We start from the raw sequence: 27,961 nt of genomic DNA on the forward strand, positions 1-27,961 counted from the left end.
TTTAGTATTTTTAGTAGAGATGGGGTTTTGCCATGTTGGCCAGGCTGGTCTCGAACTCCTGACCTCAGGTGATCCACCCACCCTGGCCTCCCAAAGTGCTGGGATTACAGGCGGTGCTGCCACCGTGCCTGGCCGGAAATTACATTATTTTAAAAAATCAGATCTAGTAAAAGATCACAAATTAGATATTCTGTAGGTGATTTTGTTGTTGTTAGAAAACTGAAGGGCTGGATCCTCTTAAGAGTCTGTTTTGTAACTGGCTTAGACAAGCACTACTTAGCCTATTGTGTTTTCTTTCCATTTTAGAACCACCCTGACCTAAAGGAGAAAGCACCTTATTAGAAGTGACAGAATATATATTATCTATCACTGACTATCCAGTTTAAAGAAGAGTGTTAAATCTCTGCTGTAGAGTCTAACAAAACAAAGTTTTGCTGTTGCTTTTTTTTTTTTTTTTTTTTTTGGACACAGAGTCTTGCTGTTGTCACCTAGGCTGGAGTGCAGTGGTGCAATTTCGGCCTACTGCAACCTCTGTTTCCTGGGTTCAAACAGTTCTGCCTCAGCCTCCCAAGTAGCTGGGATTACAGGCACCACTGTCACCACGCCTGGCTATTTTTGTATTTTTAGTAGAGACACAGTTTCACCATGTTGGCCAGGTTGGTCTCGAACTCCTCACCTCAGGTCATCTCCCCGCCTCGGCCTCCCAAAGTGCTGAGATTACAGGTGTGAGCCACAGCGCCCAGCCCAGAGTTTTACTTTTTAAAAATAATTTATTGTACCACAAGTAGCTATTGGTAGAGATGAAAGCTAGAGCAGAATGATGGAATACAGTTCATCAAACTAAGAAGCAATGTAGCATGTAATCCTCCTAGCTTACTGTCAGGATGAAGCCTTTGTGTTTACATCCAAGAACTGAGTTCACTGATGTCAACACCTAAGGGAAAGTTCTTTGAACCACACAGCAGAGACAGTTGTCATCACCTTGGTTACAGCTGTATCTCAGATTGTCTTTCTGTAATACAGGTATATCTCCTGTAAGTTACCAGCATATGGAACTGGGATGAATTTTTAAACTGTCTATCATGCAGACAAATAAGATCAGTTTAGCTAAGAACTCTCTTGCCTTTCTTTAATGGTATGTGTTGTAAGTTTTTTGCTTTCCAAAACTTTCTTCTCTTCTGCCTATGAAAAATGGCAATTGATAAGAGTAGAACCAGGGTGGAGAAGAAGCAACAACCCAGGAATATCAGTGGTTTCTTCTGCACAAGGAATAAGCAGACAGTGCACTCTGTATTTTTTTGGGTCTGACTGCATCTAGAACTACTGTTCTCAGAAGGGAAGCCACTGCTGCTGATCACTTTGTTGTAAAACTGTATTGAGGATTTAGCTTTAAAATCAGATGTGAAGAATCCAAATCTGGGTTTAGATTTCTCTTCAGCCAGTTTGAATGCATAATAGCCTTTGATTCTGACTTTATCAATCAGGTATGCTGAAAAAGATCAGAAATTAACATTAATCACAAATGGACTATGAAATATCTTTGAAGAAGAATTTAGTTTTCATTGAAACAAGCTAAAATTATGCCCATAATAAAGGTAGTGATTTTTATTAGAGGTTTTTTTTTTGACATTTATTCTTTTATATTCTATGTAAAGGAGAAGGTGAAAATATGTATAATTTAAGTCTAAAAGAAATTTGTAGTGAAACTTGATCCATAAACAATCCAAAAACTCTTGGAGGAAAAAGCAAATTTAAGGAGCAGAGCAGTGAAGGTTGTCACTTTTGTTTAAAGAGTCACAAGCAGAAAAATGCTGCCTATTTGGCCTGATTGTGAACCTCAGATGTGCTCTTGGTGCAGCCCAGGAATCACAGTTGGTTTTACCCACTCTCGCTCGCTTAGGCTACCATGATGTGGTTATTTCACATTGCATGCCTGTATCGAAACATTTCATGCATCCCATAAATTTATACACCTATTTACCCACAAACTTTTTCAAAGCCTAGCAAGCATGCTGAAAATAAGTAATCCAAAATAGTGACTGTTTATCCTGGGGAGTGAGATTTCAGGTGATTTTTTAAAAACTCCATGTGCCCAGTTTTCTATAATGGGTGTGTGTTACTTCTATGATTTTAAATTTTTTTCAAAAATGCCATAGGCCAGTTTTCAGGACAAAATTCAATTGACAGGACTTGGGTGCCACAAATCGGATGCTGTCAGGCACCAACCTGCTGCTCTCCTTGTTCTTGTCAGGTAACAGGAATCCCGCTCTGCCCTGTCTGAAGGGGCCCCGCCCTTACCTTTCAGCACCTCCTGAAGGTACTTCCCTAGGTAGTACTTCCGGAGCCGGTCATCCTCCAGAGCTTGGTCGTCGATGCCACTGGCAGTGATGTAAATGTCCATGTCGCCGTAGTTCCTCCGGACCCACCGCAGCAGCTTGCGCACCCCCCAGGGAATCACAGCTAGGCGCGTGGGGGAGCTCAGGCGGGTGATGTCCTGCAGAAACTGGATGTCCCTGTCCGAGTCGTAGCGGCTGCCGGCCAGCTGCTCGTGCATCACAAACCTAGTGGTGAAGTGGTTGAGCGCGCAGAAGTCGACCGTGCCCTTGAGCAGCCTCCTCTCGGCCTCGGTGAGGCGCGGCAGCGCGGAGCTGGAAAGCCCCCATCGGTGCTTGGAGGCGATGTATTCCCTCATGGCCGCGGGGTAGTCCCCGGTCTTGAAGAGCGGCTCGGCGAACCAGGCGATCTCGAACTGCAGGAAGCGCTCGGCAGCCTTCCAGTGCGAGTCAGCATAGGGATTGGCGGGTTCCGCCCAGTCCGCGTGCAGCGACAGCGACACGGCCCCGCGCTGTGACGGCCTGAACTGCCGGTCGTAGAGGCGCCAGGCCAGGGCGTGGGCCACCAGCAGGTTGTGCGCCGCCCCATAGGTGTCGTTGCCAGAGCGGTTGTAGATATCACTTAGCCGGTTAGGCTCGTTGATGGTGATCCAGAGCTTCACCAGGTCCCCCAGCTCCTGGAAGCACAGCCCAGCGTAGGCCTGGAAGGCCTCGGCCGTCGATGGGTTCAGCCACCCGTCGGCGTGCAACAGAGGCTCGGGGAGGCCTAGGTGGGCGTGGGTCGGATAATACAGGGTGACCATCGCGGAGATGCCAAGCTTCAGACCCTCACTGACCATGCACCTGTAGTACCTCAGGGCCTGTCGGTTCACCGCGGACAGGTTGCCAGTGGGAAGGACCGAGGCCCAATCCAGAGCAAACCGGTAGTGGGTGACTTTCATTCTTGCCAACATCTCAAGTTGTTTTTTGATGTTTACAAAATCTGTGCATTGAGCGGGTCGTGTTTTCAGCCTCACCCCTTCCACTCGGTGCAACAGTCTGTTGCCAGTGGCGTTCCACACGTACAGGTGAGGATCGCTGAACTGTGGGGACGAAGCCACAGACTCGGGCTGTGAAAAACAAGCTCATTCAGGTCAAGCATGCGCTGGCAGACGGAGTCTTAAGTGATCTGCCCACCTCTGCCTCCCAAAGTGCTGGGATTACCGGCCACCACACCAGGCCTCTTCCAGCCCTTGAAATCTCCCAGGGAGACCAGAAAACAGAGAAGGAGCCACACCCAGGCCCTGGCTTGGAAAACAAGTTGTTTGAGAGAACATTGGGAAGCCATTTTCCAGTTCATTTGACTTTAAACCCTAGGTTATATATGGTGGGGTTTGATGCGATTCTGTTCAAATGCATCAGGAAATTGGCTTGGTGTACACTCAGTTAAAAGCAATTACGAAAGAGATTCTAAACCCTGTCATAAATTGAAGACAAAGTTGAAATTCCTGTTGTAGAGATTTCTCGAGAAGAGGAGGTTAGTTGACCCTATGCACAATTCCTTAAAAAGGCTCGTGCGATGGGGTAGGCAATGACCCCTTGCATTTGCTGAATGCAAATTTCTAACTTCTATTTAAAAAATCCAGGCCGGGCGTGGTGGCTCATGCCTGTAATCCTAGCGCTTTGGGAGGCCGGGGCAGGCAGATCACCTGAAGTTGGGAGTTTGAGACCAGCCTGACCAACACGGAGAAACCCCGTCTCTACTAAAAAAAAAAAAAAATACAAAATTAGCCAGGCGTGGAGGCGTGTGCCTATAATCCCAGCTACTCCGGAGGCTGAGGCAGGACAGTGGCTTGAACCCAGGAGGTGGAGGTTGCTGTGAGCCGAGATCATGCCATTGCACTCCAGCCTTGGCAACAAGAGCAAAACTCCATCTCAAAAAAAAAAGAAAAGTCCAAGTGATAACACATTTGCATCCATCATGTCTCCCCGACCCATGTGCCTGTGAGAACATAGCATTTATTCATCCAACAGAATGCTGACACATTTTCTATGCAAGGCACTTGGGTTATGGGTGGAAAGGACAGTAGACTATCCCCAGAAACTCCCAAGGTTGACACTTGGATCTGACAGTGTCTCATTCTGTGTCTCTCCACGAAGGAGAGAGCCCTGGACTCCTGTTCGAGTTCTGCCCCTTTGAAACTCAGGCTTGGCAACTATATAGTGACGGAGTAATCTCACCCACCTCACAGGTGTGCTGTGAGGACTCAGTGACTCTGGGAAGGTGCTCTGGGAACTCTAATGTGCTATACAAACACAATGTAGTCATGACTTGGGTTTCATTTTCCCTAGTGGCAATAATTGCCTGCTAGGCCCTTGAGTCTAAACTAAAACAAAGCCCTTAAGAAAAACATTTCCAAATTCAAGATTAATAAGGGAAAGAGAAAGTTGTGTACTTGTTTTAAAGTACTTTTTTCCCCTCATGACAGAATTTAAATACACCAGGAAAAAACTATAATTAACCTTTGGTAAATATTTTCCCTCTAATTGTTTTTTCATGTGTCATCTTTCATAGTTTAATTACAAAACCATATCACTACCCATTTGCCATCTGCCAACCAGTTATCTAGAACATTAAACTAAGAGAACATTGATCATGTGAGCATGAAGCTAAATCTGTATATAATTAATTATTTGAGTAAAATCCTCCTAGCCTAGATGGCCAGTTTCAGTGTTTTGAAAACTCAGAACATCGTAGTATTGAAAGGATGTTTATAAAAGGCAGTCTTGCTATGGGGCAAGGCAAGATCAAATAAAAATGTCTTAACGTTAAAAACCTTCAGAAAGCATTAGTCTCAGCAAGTGTGTATGATTAATCTGCTAAGAGGTTAATTTTCTGTTAAAGGTGATGCATCCCAATCCCAACCCCAGCTCCCAGAGCTGTTTCTAAAATCCTGTTCCCCACCAAAAGGACCTTGTACTCCTTGGAGAAATGGCTTTTTCCAGGAGAAGAATGAGATGATGGTGGGGCATCTTGTGCCAGAAAATAAGGAAGTGCTTAAAAACTGAAAGCGAAATGTGGAAAAGACAGAAACAGCTTGAGGGGGTCCCACTGACTAAATTTGAAACAATTTGAGCGTCAAAAGGAACAATATCATAGTGACAATAATGAATTATAAAACATCAATTTTAAGAGAATCCAGCTAATAAATGTAGAGGGAATAATCCGATTGGAAATTTACCATTTTGCAATCTACAAAGTAATGATTAAGGCAAGGTTCATGAAAGAATGTTGTGTTTGTTTGTTTGTTTGAGACAGAGTTTTGTTCTTGTCGCCCAGGCTGGAGTGCAATGGTGTGATCTTGGCTCACTGCAACCTCCGCCCCCCGGGTTCAAGTGATTCTCCTGCCTCAGCCTCCTGAGTAGCTGGGATTACAGGTGCCAGCCACCATGCCCAGCTAGTTTTTGTATTTTTATTAGAGACGGGGTTTCACCATGTTGGCCAGGCTGGTCTTGAACTCCTGACCTCAGGTGATCTGCCCACCTTGGCCTCCCAAAGTGCTGGGATTACAGGTGAGCCACTGTGCCCGGCCCGGTTCATGAAAGAATGTTAAAACCATGGAGTGAAATGTTGTTGAGGAATAGGATATTCATAGAGTCCCAAGTATCAACATCAGATTTCTTCTTTTTTCTTTCCTTTTTTTTTTTTTAGACAAAGTCTCGCTGTGTTGCCCAGGCTGGAGTGCAATGGTGCGATCTTTGCTCACTGCAACCTCCGTCTCTGAAGTTCAAGTGATTCTTCTGCCTCAGCCTCCCAAGTAGCTGGAATTACAAGCCTGTGCCACCCTGCCTGGCTAATTTTCTTTTTTTTTTTTTCTTTTTTTTTTTTTCTTTTTTTGTAGAGACAGGATTTTGCCACATTGGCCAGGCTGGTCCTGACAGGCCAGACAGGTCCTGACTTCAAGTGATACGCCCGCCTCGGCCTCACAAAGTGCTAGGATTACAGGTGTGGGCCACCAAGCCTGGCCAGCATCAGATTACTTCTTAATTAAAAATGGAAAAGTTACCGTATGGCAAATATCACCTTTTTTTTTCTTTTTTCTTCTTTTTTGGGGGGAGTAGGGAGGAGGGACAGGGTCTTGCTCTGTTGCCCACACTAGACTGCATCCTCGACCACCTGGGCACAAGTGATCTACCCACATCGGCCTCTCAAAGTGCTGGGATTACAGGAGTGAACAAGTGTGCCTAGCCACAAATGCCACCTTAACCAAGAAATCTGGTGATACTACTTCAACCACAGTAATATCTTCAGTAATGAAACAAATTGACATCATTTACCTCCTGATGTGATATAAAGGCACATCATCTATGTAGTAGTATTTCCAGAAATGGTCAACTGAGTCATTAGACTCAGAAGAACAACCAGAGAAATCTACAAGCAGTTGGCCTGGACTCTTCAAACGGATCAATGCCATGAGGTGATTGTCCTGAATTAAAGGAAGCTAACAATACATGACAACAAATGTTTGATCTTTGTTTGCATACTTAAAGATTTTTTTAATCTATAAAGGACATTTTTGGAACATTAAAAAAAATCGAATATGGATTGTATTTTAGATAGCGTTGAATCAGTGTTAAATTTCCTGGAAATCATAATAAGAATGTCCTTGTTCTTACGAGATAGATGCTGAGATATTTTGGGGTGGAGTGTAATGATGTCCACAATTTATCAAAAGTTTATAAAAGACAGAGGCAGAGGCCGGGTGCAGTGGCTCACGCCTGTAATCCCAGCACTTTGGAAGGCCGAGGTGGGTGGATCACGAGGTCAGGAGTTCGAGAGCAGCCTGGCCAAAATAGTGAAACCCCGTCTCTACTAAAAATACAAAAAGTTAGCTGGGCGTGGTGGGGGACACCTGTAATCTCAGCTACTTGGAAGGCTGAGGCAGGAGAATCTCTTGAACCTGGGAGGCAGAGGTTGCAGTAAGCCGGGATCACGCCATTGTACTCCAGCTTGGGTGACAGAGCAAAGCTCTGTCTCAAAAAAAAAAAAAAAAAAAATAAGAGAGGCAGAGTTGAAACAAATATGGCAGCATGTTAACAGTCAGTCAGTCTTGATGAAGGGAATATGCATTTCTATTGTATGTTTGAAATTTTGCAAAATAAAATGTTAGTGGGGAAAAGAATGCTAAGAGGCTAGGGAAAATAAGATAGAAATGTGCAAAGTTAGGCTTAGTAATTTTTTTTTTTTTTGAGACAGGATCTTGCTTTGTTGCCCAGGCTGGAGTGCTGTGGCACGATCACAGCTCACTGCAACCTTCCTCCCGGGCTCAAGCGATTCTCCTGCCTCAGCTTCCTGAGTAGATGGAATTATAGACGGAATTACAGGCCCATGCCACCACACCCAGTTTTTTTTGTAGAGACAGGGTTTTGCCATAATGGCCAGGCTGGTCTCAAACTCCTGAGCTCAAGTGATCCTCCCACCTTGGCCTCCCAAAGTGCTGGGATTACAGGAGTGAGTCACCATGCCCGGTCTGGCTTAGTAATATTTTTCAAGTATTACTTTAATTTTGTCATCTAAAAGAGGACATCTAGTTTTCTGTGTACACAGTGTCTATCCATATATTTATTGGCTGATTTTTCAAAAAGCACCGTAATTTTTCTTGGCAAACCATTCATCCTTATTTATTTATTTATTTCTTAGGCTAGCCAAATGAAACAGTGGGAGTAGACAAGGAACAGAACTCTGTAACTGGTTGTAACCAATAAGTTGTAAACACCACCGCACTCGGATCAGCCTTATCCTCATTCCTAATCCAAGTGGTTCAAGTGAATCTGGCTCCTTGCTGGGCTCCAGAGATGAGCATGAAACCCAGACCTGACAGATCACAGAACTGCTTTTCCTGACCCCTGCTCTGAAATATAGAAGGGGCAGACATTCACAGTATCTGAGAAACAGGTGGGTTTTAGCTGAAGCAGGAACTTGTAGGTTGGGTCTCCCATATAGACAGGCAAAGAAACTCTTATATCTCCTGGGGTCTTTGCTAGGTCTGGAATTTTGAAAAATATAAACTCAATTAAAGTGATAGGGAAAAAGATTTTTGGAGCACTTAGCAAAATTTGAATATGAATAGTATTGAACTCTCCTGCCTCTGCCATGTGAAGGAAGAGGTAGGAACTGGCTCTGGAGGGGACACAAGCTGAAGAGACACTGCTTATTCTGCTCTCTATACCTTTCCCCCTTTAATCACCCTGAGCTCTTGCTAAAGTCTTGTTTAAATATCCACAGGGAGCTGGGTGCAGTGCCTCACACCTGTAATCCCAGCAATTTGGGAGTCTAAGGCAGACAGATTGCTTGAGGCCAAGAGTTCCAGACCAGTCTGGCCAACATAGTGAAACCCCATCTCTACTAAAAATACATGATGGCAGGCACCTGTAATCCCAGCTACTTTGGAGGCAGAGGCAGGAGAATCGCTTGGATTCAGGAGGAAGACTGCAGTGAGCTGAGATCACGCCACTGCACTCCAGCCTGGAAGACAGAGTGAGACTCTATTTCAAATAAATAAATATTCACAGCTGAGCACAGTGGCTAACATCTGTAATCCTAGCACTTTGGGAGACTGAGACAGGCAGATTGCCTAAGCTCAGGAGTTTGAGACCAGCCTGGGCAACACGGTGAAGCCCTGTCCCTACTAAAATACAAAAAATCAGCTGGGCAGGGTGGCAGGCGCCTATAATCCCAGCTACTCAGGAGGCTGAGACACGAGAACTGCATGAACGCGGGAGGTGGAGGTTGCAGTGAGCCAGGCAAAAAGCAAAACTCTGCCTCAAAAATAAATAACTATATAAATATAAGTAAATACCTACAGGGGTTGAGATTCATAACCTGAGAACTTTGCTAATTCATGGTTTGAACCCTTTGATCTCAATCCTTGTACATCTTGTCTTTCCATATGCTTCTATTAATAGAATACAGGCATGTCTGGGCATGGTGGCTCACACCTGTAATCCCAGCACTTTGGGAGACTGAGGCAGGCAGATCACTTGAGGTCAAGATGTTCAAGAGCAGCCTGGCCAATATAGTGAAACCCCATCTCTACTAAAAATACAAAAATTAGCTGGGCGTGGTGGCAGGCATCTGTAATCCCAGCTACTTGGGAAGCTGAGGCAGGAGAATTGCTTGAATCCAGGAGGCAGAGGTTGCAGTGAGCCGAGATCACACCACTGCACACCAGCCTGGGCAACACAGTAAGACTCTGTCTCAAAAAAGAAAAGAAGAGAAGAGAAAAAAGAAAAGAAGAAAAGAAAACAAAACAAAAAGCTGGGCACGGTGGCTCATGCATGTAATCCCAGCAGTTTGGGAGGCTGAGGCGGGTGGATCACCTGAGGTCAGGAGTTCAAGACCAGCCTGGCCAACTTGGTGAAACCCTGTTTCTACTAAAAATACAAAAATTTGGCTGGGCGTGGTGGCTCATGCCTGTAATCCCAGCACTTTGGGAGGCTGGGGTGGGTGGATAACCTGAGGTCAGGAGTTTGAGGCCAGTTTGGCCAACATGGTGAAACCCTGTCTCTACTAATAATACAAAAATTAGCAGGGAGTGGTGGCACATGCCTGTAATCCCAGCTACTTGAGAGGCTGAGACAGGACAATTGCTTGAACCCAGGAGGCGAAGGTTGCAGTGAGCCAAGATCGCACCATTGCACTCCAGCCTGGGTGACGAGCAACAAGAATGAAACTCTGTCTCCAAAAAAAAAAAAAAAAGAAAAATTTGCCAGGCATGGTGGCAGGTGCCTGTGATCCTAGCGACTTGGGAGGCTGAGGCAGGAGAATTGTTTGAACTGGGGAGGCAGAGGTTGCAGTGAGCCAAAATTGCGCCACTGCACTCCAGCCTGGGCAACGGAGCGAGACTCTGTCTCAAAAAAAAAAAACAAAAAAAAACCCACAACAACAAAAAATGCAATAGTGTGGTGTGGTATTGTGAAGTCTTAAAGCATAGTGTTTGGAAGACAGACCTAGGTAACTTGGGCAAGTTATGTAACCCCCCTAAACTTCAGTTGTTTGCCTGTAAGATGAGGGTTTTAAGATTAAGTAGGTTGGATGCAGTGGCTTGCACCTGTAACCCCAATACTTTGGGAGGCTGAGGCAGGATGTTTGTTTGAGCCCAGGAGTTCCAGACCAGTCTGGGCAACATAGTAAGACTCTGTCTGTACAAAAAAATCAAAAAATTAGCTGGGCATGGTTGTGTGAACCTGTAGTCCCAGTTCAAGGTTGAGGTGGGACGATCACATGAGGCCAGGAGATTGAGGCTACAGTGAGCTGTGATTGTGCCACTGCACTCCAGTCTGCGTGACAGAGCAAGATCCTGTCTCAAAAAAAAAAAAAAAAAAGATGAAGTAGAGAGAATGTGCATACATAGAGCAGTTAAATCACTGTGCATCTGGAAGCTTGAAGACAGTATCTTAACAGTTCTGCTGGCACTTGTTAGCAAGTTGATAGGTCTCACTTTCCTCCCCCCGTAAAATGAAGGATTTGGAACGGGAGGTCTCTAAGGTCTCACCTGGCTCTAAAAGGTGATTTCTTGATTTCCAGGTAGCATAGTTAAAATAACAATAATAATAACAACTAAAAGGTGATCTCATTCATTCACCTAGTTCTAAAAGATGAGCACCTGCCATGTGCCCAGCACTGCCCTAGTGAGGCATATGGCAGGTATCAAAGCCTCAGACATTTCTGCTCTTATGCAGCTTGCATTCTAGTAAGGGAAGACAGGTGATAAGTATGGAAAATGTGGAAAGCACATAGTATGTCAGGTGGTGGTGAGTACGCTATAGAAAAGCAGGAAAAGAGGAAGAGAAGTGATAGGAGGACGGTTTTTGGAGTGGAGGGAAGCCTTATGGAGAAGGTGACTTTTGAGGACAGTTTAAGGGGGCAAGGAATGAGACGTGTGGGGAGGCTCCACTGGGATATAGAGACCTCAGAAGGCAAATTACCCAACTCTGTGAAACAGCAAGAATCAGTTAAACAAGGTGCTGCTAATAATTTGCTTTTGGCAAAACAAAAATCTGAAAACAAATTTCCTATCATTTTGACATTACTATTATAACAAAAACCTGACACAGAAATGACAGTAAGTTCCCCCTAGACTGTATGCTCCTTGAGGGCAGCCTCTTCACCTCTCCATCTCCATCACCAATTATGAGTTCTGGCCCATGAAAGGCTCTCAGCATTTATTTCCTTCTTTTTCTCCCTTCTCTTTCCCTAGCTCTCCTTCATAACCTCCATACAATTGTGGTATTTGATATTGTCTGACAGCTATCTCTTAGCTGTCATTGAGTAAATGAAATAGTGTGTGCTGTTTTTCCCAGTTTATGGTTAATTTGGAAGTAACCACTTACCTTAAGAACAGATTCAGTGACACCCCAGGAGAAGTCACAGGGAAACTGGCCCTGCACATCTGGCGTGGACTCTTTTAAAGAAAAACCGTTTTCTCGTATGATCTGTTTGTAGTAGTGTGCCGAAGACTTAGGTTTCCGCTCTTTCTGTTTACTGTTAAAATCCACATAAAATAATCCTCGGCGGATGGTGTAAGCATCCTGCCATTCAAAGCCATCCAGGAGAGACCAGGCAGTATAACCAAACACTCGTATTTCATCTAACCTTATTGCTGCACAGAGAAAAGAAAGCAGAGATGTTCAGAGGCCTAAACATTATAGTTCGTGTTTACAATTTCACTAACATGCCAGAGGACAGAATATTGTAAAATGAACCTTTCCCCTAATTTTCAGGTCTGCTGTATCAAATAGAAAATTCATGTTTATACTTCAAAGTGGCAATTATTTTCATCCAGATTGGTATCTCCTGATCCCCCCACTCCTGCTTGGAACAAGTGTATGTCACAGTTAAAGGATCACACCTTAAATACTTCTGAGACTTGGTGTGCAAATCTGTGTCAGAGGGCATGGTAATTTCCAGAACTCTTTGGGACCAATGCATATGTCTGCTCATGACCAAGAGTTTCTTATTTCAAGTTTGAGTTGGTTCTTATTTGTGGATAAGCTATTAATTCTAGGAAACTATCCTTCAAGGAGTTAAAAAAAAAAAAAGCTGCTGCTTTTAGAATTAACATAAACGAATGTAGGCATAAGGAGGTAAAAGAAGAAAAGTGATGTAAGAGAATGGGAACTGGCTGGGCTAAAGAGCAGGGGGCTGAGGAGCTTACCCTGCTATGCTCGAGGGAGCATGCTATTGGGCAAGTTTCTTGGCCTCAGTTTCCTTATTTGTAAACAAAAAAGATTGGAAAATAGGATCTCTAAGGACCTTTCTACCTTTAAAACTCTGATTCAGTAACTTGTAGGAATTGTGTAAAAATGAAATATGAAAATCAACAGGCGGGGCGCAGTGGCTCATGCCTGTAATCCCAGCACTTTGGGAGGCTGAGGTGGGTGGATCACCTGAGGTCAGGAGTTCGAGACCAGCCTGGGCAACATAGTGAAGCCTTGTCTCTACTAAAAATACAAAAATTAGCTGGGGATGGTGGCGGGCACCTGTAATCCCAGCTACTCGGGAGGCTGAGGCAGGAGACTCGCTTGAACCCAGGAGGTGGAGATTGCAGTGAGCCAAGATTGTACCATTGCACTCCAGCCTGGGTAACAAGAGCAAAACTCCATCTCAGGAAAAAAAAAAAAAAAAAAAAGAAAAGAAAATCAACAGCAGCAGTCCAAACAACAAATACCCAAATTAGCCCTGAATCCTTTTTTCTTTCTTAAAAGATTTCACTTCTCTCATAGAAATGCCACCTCATCTCTGCATTTTTGGGGTTTTTTTTTTATCACTGACCTTCTTTTCCTAAAATGAGGAAAATCCAAGCCAAGAGTTTCCAAGAAGGTAAATATGTTCAACAGGCCCTGGTTCTAGTCTGTAGCTGTTGTAGGGTCCTAAGGAGAGGTGGAATGGTAACACCTGGGGAATGGACACCCCTTCTGCCCAAGAGCATGGCGTTTGACCCAGACCCTGTAGGCAGAGCCCTCAGCCTTGGCCCCCATGTGCATGGCCTGTAGCTGGGCGTGGCTTGGTTCCATGCTGTTCCTTCCTGCAACTTGGGGCAGCAGGGTCTTGCTCTCCCTCAGGACCCTCCCTGAAGGCTTTCTCCAGCAGCACCTGGGATTTTCTTCCTGGCTTGTGACTTCTAAAGGGAGCAACAGAATTTATAAAGATCCACAGAGAATTCCTTAATATGAGAGTGAAATAGAGCCCAACTCCAGGGAACAGAACCATCATAACCTCAGCTTGTCCTCTGCTCCGTTGTTTCTATCAGCCACCTGTAGATGTCACTACTTGAGTAATAGAGAAGGAGTGAGGGGCTAAGTGGGGGCCAAAAGTCTCTGGGAGCAATAGAAACAACTCATTTTGTCTTCAGACCTTTTCATCATACCGTCATGTAATAGAGTATAAAGATCACAATTTCCAGAAAAACTTTCAACATCTTAGAATAAAGTACTACTGTTAGGAAACTTTAAGCATACCTCTTTTAGCACTGTGTCCTTTATAAAGAATGAAACAGCATCTTCTTGGCAATTAAGGATGTAGCCCTAGTCTGAAAGGATTCTGTTCTCAAACTTTCATTTAAAAAAGGACATGGGAATAACATAAAAAAGTGCTGTCAACATTGGACAATACAATGGCTGGGTGCAGTGGCTCATGCCTGTAATCCTGGCACTTTGGGAGGCGGAGGCAGGTGGATCACCTGAGGTCAGGAGTTCGAGACCAGCCTGGTCAACATGGTGAACCCCCGTCTCTACTAAAAATACAAAACTTAGCCGGGAGTGGTGGCAGACACCTGTAATCCCAGCGACTCGGGAGGCTGAGGCAGAAGAATTGCTTGAACCTGGGAGATGGAGGTTGCAGTGAGCTGAGATTGTGCCACTGCACTCCAGCCTGGGAAACGAGTGAAATTCCGTTTCAAAAAGTAAAGAAAAAAAAAACATTTCAGGCTGGGTGCGGTGGCTTGTGCCTGTAATCCCAGCACTTTGGGAGGCCGAGGCAGGTGGATCACTTGAGGTCAGGAGCTCGAGACCAGCCTGGCCAATGTGATGAAACTCCATCTCTACCAAAATATAAAAAATTAGCTGGGTGTGGTGGCACGCACCTGTAATCCCAGCTACTCAGGAGGCTGAAGCAGGAGAATTGCTTGAACCTGGGAGGCAGAGGTTGCAGTGAGCCAAGATTTCACTGTTGCACTCCAGCCTGGGCCACAGAGTGGCTCCATTAAAAAAAAAAAAAAATTGGACAATACAAAAGGCCAGGCCGGGCATGGTGGCTCATGCCTGTAATCCCAGCACTTCTGGAGGCTGAGGTGGGCGGATCACTTAAGGTCAGGAGTTTGCGACCAGCCTGGCCAGCATGGTGAGACCCTGCCTCTACTAAAAATACAAAAATTAGCTGGGCGTGGTGGTGGACACCTCTAATCCCAGCTACTTGGGAGGCTGAGGCAGGAGAATCACTTGAACCCAGGAGGCGGAGGTTGCAGTGAGCCGAGATGGTGCCACTGCACCTCAGCCTGGGAGACAGAGAGAAATTCCGTTTCAAAAAAAAAAAAAAAAAAGCCCAACAATAATAGTTACATATTCAAAGGTGACTTGAATATCCTGTAAGTTTTTATAATTTTACAAAAATTAAGCAAGTGTACAACCAACCTTGAAGCACCTGGCTGAGGAAATTCTTCATCATGTAGATGGCTGTGGTGTCTTCTGTTTTCACACGACTGTCTGTGAACCAGCCGTTCTCAGCAATCAAGATTCGAGGGTTGTTGTATTCCAGTTTAATCCAGTTCAGCGCTTCTCTTAAATTAAGCGAAACATTTTGTCCCATTTTAGCCATGGTGTTTAGGGGCTTGAAGTTGTTGGGTCCAAAAGAAAAGGCAAAGAAATCAGCTGTGCCTCTCATCTCATTCTTCTCTGCTTCAGAGAAAAGGGGTAGAACGGAGATCAACTTCTTTTTCATCCCCTCTGGATAGTCGCCATCCCCATGGATAGGGTTGGCAAACCATCCAAGCACAGAAACCATGGATTGTTGACATTTGAATATATCCATCGTGTTTTCCGACCGGTTTGGCTCGATCCAATGAGATCCCAACGTGATCGATAACCAACCCTTCTGATGTGGGCGGAAATGTGTGTTGTAGTTATGCCAAACTTTCGAGTGAGCCTAAAAGAAGAAAATATTATTGATCTTTGTTGTCCTGACTTACAAGGGCTGTAACATGGCTGGTAAATGGTCTTTTCATAGATAAAATTAATACAGCATAGAGTGATTCAGGGGAAAGCTGCCAGGGAGCCCCGATGACCTCAAAGTCTGTTCTCTATGCCCCTAGTGCTTCCAACCTAAAACTTCTGCTACAGGAGAGCTGGAGGCTGGCAGAAAGCCTAGTCTAGGCTCTTATTTCCCCTCTGCCTGGCTCCCTTCCCGGGCCCTGTTGGGGTTGGGTGTAGGGTTTCCTCCTCTACATAAGAAGATACAGAGCAGTGATTTTTAAATTTGTTATTTTTATTTTTTTTTGAGACGGAGTCTCGCTCTGTTGCCTAGGCTGGAGTGTAGTGGTGTGATCTCAGCTCACTGCAACCTCCGCCTCCCAGGTTCAAGCAATTCTCCTGTCTCAGCTTCCTGAGTAGCTGGGATTACAGGTGCACACCACGACGCTCGACTAATTTTTGTATTTTCAGTAGAGACAGGGTTTCACCATAATGGTCAGGCTGGTCTGGAACTCCTGACCTCAGGTGATCCACCCTCCTCGGCCTCCCGAAGTGTTGGGATTACAGGCGTGAGCCACCGCACCTGGCCCAGAGCAGCGATCTTTCACCATTCTACAGAATCTCCCTTTGGTCCTAATTTAGAAGTCCAGGACAACACAGGCCCTGAATCCTATAAATGAGTAATAATAGAGCCCACCTCCTAGGGATGTTGTGAGAATTGAGTGAATTAACCTGTGTAAACTGCTTTAGAATCATGCCTGGCACTGAGTAAGCTCTATATAAGCCTTAGCTATTATTGCTATGATTATTAAAGGGTGGTCGGCACTGCCCACAGCAGAAGACCAATGCAAAGAGTGTAAGCTTTGGGGTCAGCACACCTCGGCTTGAAGTTCACATACTTATTGTGTAACCTTAGGCAAGTCGCTTAACCTTTCTGAAATCTCTTAGTATCCTCAGTTGTAGAATGAGGTTAATAACAACAATATCCACCAGGCGCGGTGGCTCATGCCTATAATCCCAGCATTTTGAAAGGCTGAGGCAGGCGGATCACCTGAGGTCAGTAGTTCCAGACCAGCCTGGCCAATGTGGTGAAACCCCGTGTCTACTAAAAATACAAAACTTAGTTGGGCATGGTGGTAGGCACCTGTAATCCCAGCTACTTGGGAGGCTGAGGCAGGAGAATCACTTGAACCCGGGAGGCGGAGGTTGCAGTGAGCAGAGATTGTGCCACTGCACTCCAGCCTGGGTAACAAGAACAAAATTCTGTCTCAAAAAAAAAAAAATCCTCTGTAAGGTTGTTGTCAGATTTAGAGCTAATATATGCATGAAATATGTAGCATAGAATAGAGCACGTAGGAGGTACTGCCAAAAGATGGATGTTATTATTATTGGTCCTCCTGGAGTTTGCATTTCCAGTTGAGCTCTCTTACAACATAGCCTCGTGATGGGTTTCTGGTCCATTTAATGTGATAGATACTTCCTGAGCACTTACTTCCATGCCTGGCTTGCCCTGGGCTGAGAGACTGAGATAGATGGCACAGGAACTTACCCTCAGAAAGTTTCTTATCAGGAAAATAAGGATGCAGCATGTGAAAGAGAAACATAAAATGGCATAAAATATGGCATTAAATTAAAAAGAAATTAAAAGCCAGAAGCCATGGCTCAGTTAACAGTCACAGCCACAGCTGAAGGAGCAAACATTAAGGACTCCATGCCAGTTAAATGCCAAGGCCACTTCTGTGTCCCGGTTAGCTATGGAATTGTCCTTCATCTGTGTCAGAACCACTCTCTTCCCCTCAGCATTTGACTTGCTTGTCTCTTGACATCTCTTCCCTGGTCTCTCAATTTCTCCATTATTTGAGTTTTTTAAAATTTTTTTTCTTTGAGACAGAGTCTTGCTCTGTCACCCAGGCTGGAATGCAGTGGCACCATCTCAGCTCACCCAACCTTCATCTCTCAGGTTCAAGTGATCCTCCCACCTCAGCCTCCCTAGTAGCTGAGACTACAGGTGAACGCCAGCATGCCTGGTTAATTTTTGTATTTTTACTAGAGATGGGGCTCCACCATGTTGGTCAGGCTGGTCTTGAACTCCTGACCTCAGGTGATCCACCCGCCTCGGCCTCCCAAAGTGCTGGGATTACAGGCGTGAGCCACCGTGCCTGGCCCCCACTATTTGCATGTTTCTAAAACGAATGCACAGACTCATTATCTTTAGCACACAGAGCCTGCTTTCAGTTTTGTTCCTTAGCTTTTCTTTTGCTCACTGGAGATATTTTATATCAGGATAAACTGTCTGAAACTGCCTTTTATGTAGGTCAAAGACAAACAAATATGAACAATGGATTCAAACCAGATCGATCCTGTGGACCCTGAAAATATTCCATAAACCCTGTTAGATGGAGAAAGTAGGCATTGAGGTAAGGGGTGAGGATTCTGAAACGTGCCATCCTGCTTTATACAAGAAAAAACAATTTAAATAAATTCCTGAAAGATTTTCTGGAGAAATAAATGCCTTGAGGTATACCTCTGTCCACTTGTCCTTACTCAATTTTCATTGGAAGATTCTGGTACCATTTAGCACCCAGGTATTCCCAGGGATCCTTAAGAATGCTTTCCTCGGGCCGGGCATGATGGCTCATGCCTGTGATCCCAGCACTTTGGGAGGCCAAGGCGGGCGGATCACCTGAGGTCAAGAGTTCCAGACCAGCCTGATCAACATGGAGAAACCCCGTCTCTACTAAAAATACAAAATTAGCCGGTCGTGGTAGCACATGCCTGTAATCCCAGCTACTTGGGAGGCTGAGGCAGGAGAATTGCTTGAACCCAGGAGGTGGAGGTTGCAGTGATGCAGTGAGCTGAGATCATGCCATTGCACTCCAGCCTGGGCAACAAGAGCGAAACTCCATTTCAAAAAAAAAAAGAAGAATGCTTTCCTCTTGGTTGGTGGTTGGGCGGGTGGCTCACACCTGTAATCCCAACACTTTGGGAGGCCAAGATGGGAAGATCGCCTGAGCTCAGGAATTCGAGATCAGCCTGGTCAAGATGACGAAACCCCGTATCTACAAAAAAAAAAAAAAAATACAAAAATTAGCCAGGCGTGGTGATGCGTGCCTGTAGTCCCAGCTACTCAGGAGGCTGAGGTTGGAGGATCATTTGAGCCAGAGAGGCGGAGGTTGCGGTGAGCTGAGATGGCACCACTGCACTTCAGCCTGGGGGACAGAGCGACACTGACTCAGGGAAAAAAAAAAACAAAAAACTTTACGACCGGGAGCAGTGGCTCATGCCTGTAATCTCAGCTCTTTGGGAGGCTGAGGTGGGCAGATCACTTGAGGTCAGGAGTTTGAGACCAGCCTGGCCAACATGGTGAAACCTCTTCTCTACTAAAAAAAATACAAAAATTAGCTGAACTTGGTGGTATGCGCCTGTAGTCCCAGCTACTCAGGGGGCTGAGCCAGGAGAATCACTTGAACCTAGCAGGCGGAGGTTGCAGTGAGCCTAGATTGAGTCACTGTACTCCAGCCTGGGTGACAGAGCAAGACTCTGTCTCAAAAAAAAAAAAAAAAAATTTCCTCTCAGAGAAGTATTCAGAATGTAGCCTCCTTCCTTGTCTGCAACCTGAGATAGCAACTTCTGGAAGAATCACAGAGGCGCCTGGGACAGACACTACCTTAAATGGTTTCAGCTATTCTTTCCGGGTTTTTCTGGGGCTAGAATCACGGCAGAAATTCTTGAGAACCCCTTTTTTTTTTTTTTTTTTTTTTTTTTTTTTTCTGATTAGAAACAAAAGCAGACATAAATTACTAGGATCCAAAGGAGGGAATTCTTTGTTTTTTTCTAACCAGTCACTTAATCCCTTGGTGGCCTTAGAGCTATCATTCATGGAAGACCCAGTGATCAGCACCTCCCTTCAGGCCTATTGTGCACCTCTCTATGCAAACCAGAAAGCGCTGAGCCTGTGTAGCCTGGATTCTGAGCCTTAAACTTGTTGCTTTGCAAATTTAATGTCTTGCCTTTGCAGACACTAAATTTCAGTGATTATATGAAAGATGACCTAAGTTGTGATAAAAATCTTGGTTACATCAGCCTTTGAGTGAGAAACAATAGAGCTCAGAAGACATATCTTTGCAGTAGCTTTCCATGCGGGTTTTCTGGATATACATATGGATGTGTTGTCAAGGTGACCTTCACGGTCCACAGTGTCTCTTTCACCTTTGCTGCTATTTACATAGGCTATCAAGGTATCTAGGGTTATCTTTGCTCTGGGCTGAAGACAGCCTCTTCATTCTCATGTAGAGAATGTGGGGGAGGTCCTCTGTGCAGCACTTTTGGTTATAACTTGATCCTATTTGCCAAGTAACAAGTTAAAAAGTTTTGCTCCAAGATCCTGAGTTTGCCATATCCATCTATGTGTGTTCTTTGGTTGGGCACTCATAAAGGAGATCTGTTGGGAAAATTAAAATGAGGTTAGTAGGGGAGTGCAACCTGGGCCCTGCAACCTTGCACAACAGCCATTCTACAATTTTCCAAGGTCACCCTCTAATTTGTACAAAGCCATCTACCTTTGTAATGATTGATTTAAGGGAGTTTCAACCTTTGTTCTTTAGATTCAGTAGCTTAAAGGGAAAGTCAGCTTCTTTTTCTTTTGGAGCCAGCTCTCAGGGCCTAATGTCATTGAGAGACAACCAGGACCTAATGTCTCATTCTGTTCTCTCCTCCAGTTTAATGTGGCAGCATTTTTTGATGCCCCTGGAAGTCCAGACTCAGATAAATTCTGTGGATGATAGGAAACAAATAAAATAGTAGGCACAACTTTAGAAATAGATGAAGAAGGGATTAGGAGCCAGAGGAAGACATGACAGGACACTGTTGGAAAGATGGGTTGAAGACAGATGAGCAAGCTGAACACATCACACCAGTGTATTCAAGGAACCCTCAGTCATTTGTCAAAAGTTCCATTTCCAAATCTGTGCATGAGTTTGGTCACATTTTGGCTGAAATATGTTCATGTGTACTATAAAAGTGTCTGTTGTTTAAGCTATTTAACAGACTATTGAATAACAACGGTTAAAGAAAGTTTATTTAAAAACTCCACAAGCATGACAAAATAGGTTTATATTTCTGTGTTCCTACCCAGGCTTTCCAAATATATTTCCCAGCTAAAATCACTTTAAGGCCAGGTGCCGTAGCTCATGGCTGTAATCCTAGCACTTTGGGAGGCGGAGGTGGGCGGGATCACCTGAGATCAAGAGTTTGAGACCAGCCTGGCCAACATGGTGAGACCCTGTCTCTACTAAAAATATAAAAATTAGCTGGGCATGGTGGCGGGCACCTGTAGTCCCAGCTACTCGGGAGGCTGAGGCAGGAGAATGGCTTGAACCCTGGGAGGCAGAGGTTGCAGTAAGCCAAGATCGCGCCACTGCACTTCAGCCTGGACAACAAGAGCAAAACTCCATCTCGAAATAATTAAACAAATAAATAAACAAAAATTTAAAAAATAAAATCACTTTAAACATTTTCCATGTTGTTTTTGGTTTTCAGAATATCTTCGTATAACAATGATTTACTTAGCCATCTCTTTTTTTTTTTTTTTTTTTGAGACGGAGTCTTGCTCTGTCACCCAGGCTGGAGTGCAGTGGTGTAATCTCGGCTCACTGCAAGCTCCGCCTCCCGGGTTCACGCCATTCTCCTGCCTCAGCCTCTCCGAGTAGCTGGGACTACAGGTGCCCGCCACCACGCCCGGCTAATTTTTTTGTATTTTTAGTAGAGACGGGGTTTCACCGTGGTCTCGATCTCCTGACCTCGTGATCCGCCCGCCTCGGCCTCCCAAAGTGCTGGGATTACAAGCGTGAGCCACCGCGCCCAGCCCTACTTAGCCATCTCTTGATAAAAATTTATTTTTCTTCGTTCTTTTGTTCTTTCTCTTTTCCTGTCATAAATGTTTCGATAGCTAACTTTGGGCATATAACTTTTAATTTATTTGAATCATTGCCTTTCGTTAATGCCAGGATTGGACTACCTATTTCTTTTCTTTCTTTCTTTTTTTTTTGAGATGGAGTTTCGCTCTTGTTGCCCAGGCTGGAGTGCAATGGCGTGATCTCAGCTCACTGCAACCTCCACCTCCTAGGTTGAAGTGATTCTCCTGCCTCAGCCTCCTGAGTAGATGGGATTACAGGCACCCATCACCACGCCCAGCTAATTTTTTGTATTTTTAGTAGAGACGGGGTTTCACCATGTTGGCTTGGCTGGTCTTGAACTCCTGACCTCAGGTGATCCGCCTGCCTCGGCCTCTCAAAGTGCTGGGATTACAGGTGTGAGCTACCGCTCCCGGCCTGGACTACCTATTTCTAAAATTGTTTTAAATATTCCCAAATCGCTTTCCATACATTTTGTCCATTGGTGTGAGTGTTCTGTGACCATCTGATACAAAACATTGATAGCTCTATTGGGGGATAAGTGGCATTTGAGAATGACATAAAGGTGCTACTAATCTACCTGGTAATATACGGGAAATAACATTGGTCTTGAAAGCAGGAGACCTGGGCTCCTGTATTAGCTCTGCTGACTCATCAGCTTTATGATCTTGGACAGATCATTTCACTGTCAAAGACCTGTTTTTCCCATCATTCCACTGAGCTAAAAATAAACACCCTAGAGAATTTTCATCAAGGTCAAATGAGGTAATAATATCTGTGAAGACCCTGTGAAAATGACACAAATGTAAATTTGAAGTACTTTGAAAGAGCAAGCTGAAAATAATTCAACTTGGTCTAGAAAATTGTGATGGAGACTATGTGGACGTGAAGAGTGTTCTGCAAATAGCTCCTAAGCCTTTGCTTGCCAAGGCTCATGGCTGAACATGTTTGCCTTCATTTATTGTTTGCAGCTTACTGAGTTTTACTTGTTGTCCTTTTGGGATTAATTTCAATTTGATTCATTTTTTCACCTACTCACTCAGCCCTTCTTTATTTTGGTATCAAGTTGATTTTTTTTTTTTGAGACAGAGTCTCCCTCTCTCACCCAGGCTGGAGTGCAGTGGCTCAGTCTTGGCTCACTGCAGCCTCTGCCTCCTGAGTTAAAGTGATTCTTCTGCCTCAGCCTCCAGAGTAGCTGGGATTACAGGCACACGCCACCATGCCCGGCTAATTTTTGTATTTTTAGTAGAGACAGGGTTTCACCATGTTGGCCAGGCTGGTCTTGAGCTCCTGACCTCAAGAGATCCACCTGCCTCGGCCTCCCAAAGTGCTGGGATTACAGGCATGAACCACCGCGTCCGGCCTCAAGTTGATTTTTTTGTTTATTTGTTTGTTTTGTAAGACAACCTCTCACTATGTTGCTCAGGCTGGTATCGAACTCCTGGCCTCAAGCAATCCGCCAGCCTTAGTCTCTGTCTCTGTGCCAGCCTACTATCAAGTTTTATGTTAATTACCAAATGCTGCCCTTCCAGATTGTTTAACATTCATTCATTCATCCATGCTGCACTCTACAAATATTTATTGGATGCTGTGACTCACATCTGTACTCCTAGCATTTTGGGAGGCTGGGGTGGGAGGATCACTTGAGGCCAGGAGTTCAAGACCAGACTGGGCAATATAGTGAGACTCTCTTTCTCTACTAAAAATTAAGAAAATTAGCCAGGCACGGTGGCATGCCTGTAGTCCCAGCTACTCAGGAGGCTTAGATGGAAGGACTGCCTGAGCACAGGAAGTCAAGGCTGCAGTGAGCTATGATCATGCCACTGCACTCCAGCCCAGGCAACAGAGCAAGACTCTGCCTCTTAAAAAAAAAAAAAATTATTGGATGCTTAAGGTATGTGACCTTTACTGTTTATTGCTAAAAAATTATAAAATTATGTGACAATTATTTCTTTAATTATATTATGTGACTCTTATTTTTTAAAAAGTTTTTGGTGGCCGGGCGCGGTGGCTCACGCTTGTAATCCCAGCACTTTGGGAGGCGGAGGCGGGCGGATCATGAGGTCAGGAGATCGAGACCACGGTGAAACCCCATCTCTACTAAAAATACAAAAAATTAGCCGGGCGTGGTGGCGGGCGCCTGTAGTCCCAGCTACTCGGAGAGGCTGAGGCAGGAGAATGGCGTGAACCCGGGAGGCGGAGCTTGCAGTGAGCCGAGATTGCGCCACTGCACTCCAGCCTGGGCGACAGAGCAAGACTCCGTCTCAAAAAAAAAAAAAGTTTTTGGCAATCTTGAAACTCTTTTGGAATCATTATTTTACCTTTGCTTTTCTTAGGAAAGAATTTAAATATTAACAAAAGTTACAGCCTTTCATAAAGAAAATATTCACCATCCTATTTTTAATGGTCCAAATTCATGGCTTTTAGGCCGGGCACAGTGGCTCTCGCCTGTAATCCCAGCACTTTGGGAGGCCGAGGCGGGCGGATCACGAGGTCAGGAGATCGAGACCATCCTGGCTAACATGGTGAAACCCTGTCTCTACTAAAAATACAAAAAATTAGCTGGGCGTGGTGGCAGGGGCCTGTAGTCCCAGCTACTGGAGAGGCTGAGGCAGGAGAATGGCATGAACCCGGGAGGCGGAGCTTGCAGTGAGCCGAGATTGCGCCACTGCACTCCAGCCTGGGCAACAGAGTGAGACTCCGTCTCAAAAAAAAAAAAACAAAAAAACCCCACAAATTCATGGGTTTTTTTTTTTTTTTTTTAGATAGGAGTCTTGCTCTGTCACCCAGCTGGAGTGTAGTGGTGCGATCTCAGCTCATTGCAACCTTCTCCTCCCTGGTTCAAGCCATTCCTCTGCCTCAGCCTCCTGAGTAGCTGGGACTATAAGCATTCACCACTACACCTGGCTAATTTTTTTTTTTTTTGGAACAGAGTCTGGCTCTGTCGCCTAGGCTGGAGACCAGTGTCACAATCTCAGCTCACTGCAACTTCCGCCTCCCAGGTTCACGCCATTCTCCTGCCTCAGCCTCCTGAGTAGCTGGGACTACAGGCGCCCAATGCCATGCCCGACTAATTTTCTGTATTTTTAGTAGAGATGGGGTTTCACCGTGTTAGCCAGGCTGGTGTTGAACTCCTGACCTAGTGATCCGCCCCCCTAGGCCTCCCAAAGTGCTGGGATTACAGGTGTGAGCCACGTGCCTGGCCTAATTTTTGTATTTTTAGTAGAGATGGGGTTTCACCATGTTGGCCAGGCTGGTCTCAAACTCCTGACCTCGAGTGATCCGCCCGCCTCAGCCTCCCAAAGTGCTGACATTACAGGCATGAGCCACTGCGCCTGGCCCAAATTCATGTTTTCTATAGTTGAAATAACTCAATATTACATTTTAATGAATTTCCCCCTATTTTTTTCAATCTTTATATTTTCAAATTTTCTGGCCAGATGTGGTGGCTCATGCCTATAATCCTAGCTAGCACTTTGGGAGGCCAAGGAGGATGGATTGCTTGAGCCCAGGAGTTTGAGACCAGCCTTGGCAACATGGCAAAACCCCATCTCTACAAAAATTACAAAAATTAGCTGGGCATGGTGGCATGTGCCTGTAGTCCCAGCTACTCAAGAGGCTGAGGTGGGAGGATCACTTGAGTCCAGCAGGTCAAGGCTGTAGTGAGCTGTGTTTGAGCTGTGTTCACACCACTGCACTCCAGCCCCGGTGACAGAGCAAGGCCTTGTCTTAAAAAAAAAATTATTCTAACAAATTATTGATTATTCTCAGTTTGTATCATCTCAGAATTTTCCTGAAGGAATGTAAAAACTAAACTCTAGCATATTTGTTCCTTTAAAACAAGTGTCCTGTTAAAGAATTCTGATTTCAATGATAATATTACTAAATTAGACTAGTGGCTGAGCCAGAATCTATACCTGGCAACACAAAAGGAAAAAATTCTAGAATAGAGTTCATAATTTGATTAAATGAAGCATCTGGTTTCCCTCTATTAGAAATTGGAAGAAATCAGTATTAGTAAATTAGTGCTTTAGTGAAGTTCTCTTTGCCAGAGGAGAGCGTTTGCATGCCATCTTTGTAGAGGGTGCAATGATATTTAAGGCTTTCTGTTAGTGATCCTGATAGTAATTTTTTCATGCAAAAGGACCATATCTCATGGTATAACTGAAGCTAAAATGGTCTGGGTTGGTGACTTGAAGCCTTTCCTCAGGATCTGGGAATACAGTTAGTCAACATATAAACCACCATGGAAGCCAGGCACAGTGGCTCTCGCCTGTAATCCCAGCACTTTGGGAGGCCGAGGCGGGTGGATCACTTGAGGTCAGGAATCCGAGACCAGCCTGGCCAATATGGTGAAACCCCATCTCTATTAAAAATACAAAAATTAGCCAGGCATGGTGGCACATGCCTGTAGTCCCAGCTACCAGGGAGGCTGCAACAGGAGAATCGCTTGAACCCAGGAGGCAAAGGTTGCAGTGAGCCGAGATCGCGCCACTGCACCCCAGCCTGGGCAGCAGTGCGAAACACCATCTCAAATAAAAAAATAAAATAAAAAAAGAGAAAGAAACCACCATGGAGATTACAAATTATTGTAATAATAAAAACAAGGGCCACCACACGTAGAGCCTGCAGCAAAGCCAGATTTACTGTGAGCCTAATGAAGCTTTAGCTTCAGGACACCTTGCTTGCCTAGGTCCCTAGAAATGCCCTGGGGGGGTCGGGGAGCCTAGTTGCAATTGGAAGCATTTCTAGGCGAGCAGTTCTGGCAAATTCCCTAAAGAGACTTTAGAAAAAAAGGACTCTAAGACTATAGTAATTTATTGTGCTAGGCGTGGTAGCTCATGTCTATAATCCCAGCACTTTGGGAAGCCGAGGCTGGTGGATCACTTGAGCCCAGGAGTTCGAGACCAGCCTGGCCAACGTGGCAAAACCTCGTCTCTACAAAAATTAGCTGGGCATGGTGGTGTGCACCTGTAATCCCAGCTACTCAGGAGGCTGAGGTGGGAGGATCACCTGAGCCCACAGAGGTTGAGGCTGCAGTGAGCCCTGATTATGCCACTGCACTCCAGCTTGGGTGACAGAGTGAGACCTGTCTCAAAAACAAAAAATGACTATCATAATTTATTGTGATGTTTTTCTCATTCTAAATAAATATTCATTTATTTATTTAATATATTTTTGCAGAGACAGCGTCTCACTATGTTGCCCAGGCTGGTCTCAAACTCAAGCAATCCTCCTGCCTTGGCCTCCCAAAGTGCTTGAGCTACTGCACCTGCCAAATATTTACTTTCGTGCTGATTTTTGCCTCCATTTAAAATTTTTTTTATTTTAAAAAAAGGATCCCTCCCCACTGTTGTAAAAGTCTCAGGCTCGTGCAGTGTGGCTCCACACCAGGTCTGTTAGCTTCTTGAGGGCAGAGACTGACTATATTTATTGTGTTCACAGTTGTCCACACAGATGCCCAGGGGAGGGCCTGGCCTAGAATATTTGTTGAATGAATGCCCATTATGGATCAGCTGGTTTGTTGGTTACTTGACATACCTTATTGATAATACAGCTTCTGCAAGACAAGTCTTATTTTTCCCATTTTAGAAAAGAAATTGAAGTTTACAGTTGCAGAGCTGGGATTTGAACCCACTTTACTACACCATCCTGCTTTCTGTATGTTCTGCCAGTTCTAAATTTTGAAGCTATTGGAGAAAGACCATTTGACATATTGTTTTAAAATTACATTTTCTCTGCTGTACTTGGTTATTAAAAGAGCTAAGTAGTCCTAGAATGAGGGTACTACATTCCACAACTGCATGATGAGAGAAAAATATCTATATACCTTTGGAATTCAGTATCATCTAGAGAGGTCATGGAGGACCTGTCAGCAAATTTGGGGTGTTCAGAAAACCATTAGTTGTCCAAGTGCCTAGCACAGCACTTCTATGTGTAACATTTATGTGTAATTCTCTATTCACCTCTCTCCTAAAACCAGTAATGTTGGCATTGGATTATTTTCCTCACTGATGTCAGAAGCTAAGTCAATCCCTCAGGGACCACCCCTGTGCTGGATTGTCTTCCCCTGTGAATGGTGATCTTTACATCATTGTCAATGTTAGACTGAGGCCGGGCATGGTGGCTCACGCCTGTAATCCCAGCACTTTGGAAGGCTGAGACGGGTGGATCACTTGAGGTCAGGAGTTTGAGACCGGCCTGGCCAACATGGTGAAACCCTGTCTCTACTAAGAATACAAAAATTAGCCAGGCATTGTGGCACGTGCCTGTAGTCCCAGCTACTCTGCTCAGGAGGCTGAGGCAGGAGAATCACTTGAACCCTGGAGATGGAGGCTGCAGTGAACCTAGATAACGCCACTGCACTCCAGTGTGGGTGACAGAGCAAGACTGTCTCAAAAAAAAAAAGTTAGCCTGAAAGGACAGAGATACTTGTCTGCATAGCATTTAGAACAGCATGGCATTCAATCAAGTAATAATTAAAAGGCTCTT

At 44.8% G+C, this 27,961-nt stretch overlaps 1 protein-coding gene across 1 annotated transcript in view; it reads right to left on the minus strand.

Moving 5' to 3' along the window:
• Positions 1–694: 694 nt before the first annotated feature.
• Positions 695–27,961, minus strand: part of KLB (klotho beta) — a 65,550-nt gene continuing 38,283 nt past the window's right edge. Inside the window, exons 3-6 of the mRNA XM_032135221.2 lie at positions 15,003–15,513; positions 11,706–11,974; positions 2,299–3,442; positions 695–1,489 (exon numbers count right to left, since the gene is read on the minus strand). Coding sequence (XP_031991112.2) covers positions 1,104–1,489; positions 2,299–3,442; positions 11,706–11,974; positions 15,003–15,513 — 2,310 coding nt within the window. The 3' untranslated portion in view covers positions 695–1,103. The remainder of the gene's footprint in view (positions 1,490–2,298; positions 3,443–11,705; positions 11,975–15,002; positions 15,514–27,961) is intronic.

Source organism: Hylobates moloch, unplaced genomic scaffold (genome assembly GCF_009828535.3).
Source record: "Hylobates moloch isolate HMO894 unplaced genomic scaffold, HMol_V3 SCAFFOLD_17, whole genome shotgun sequence".
In the NCBI taxonomy this organism is placed as follows: Eukaryota; Metazoa; Chordata; class Mammalia; order Primates; family Hylobatidae; genus Hylobates; species Hylobates moloch.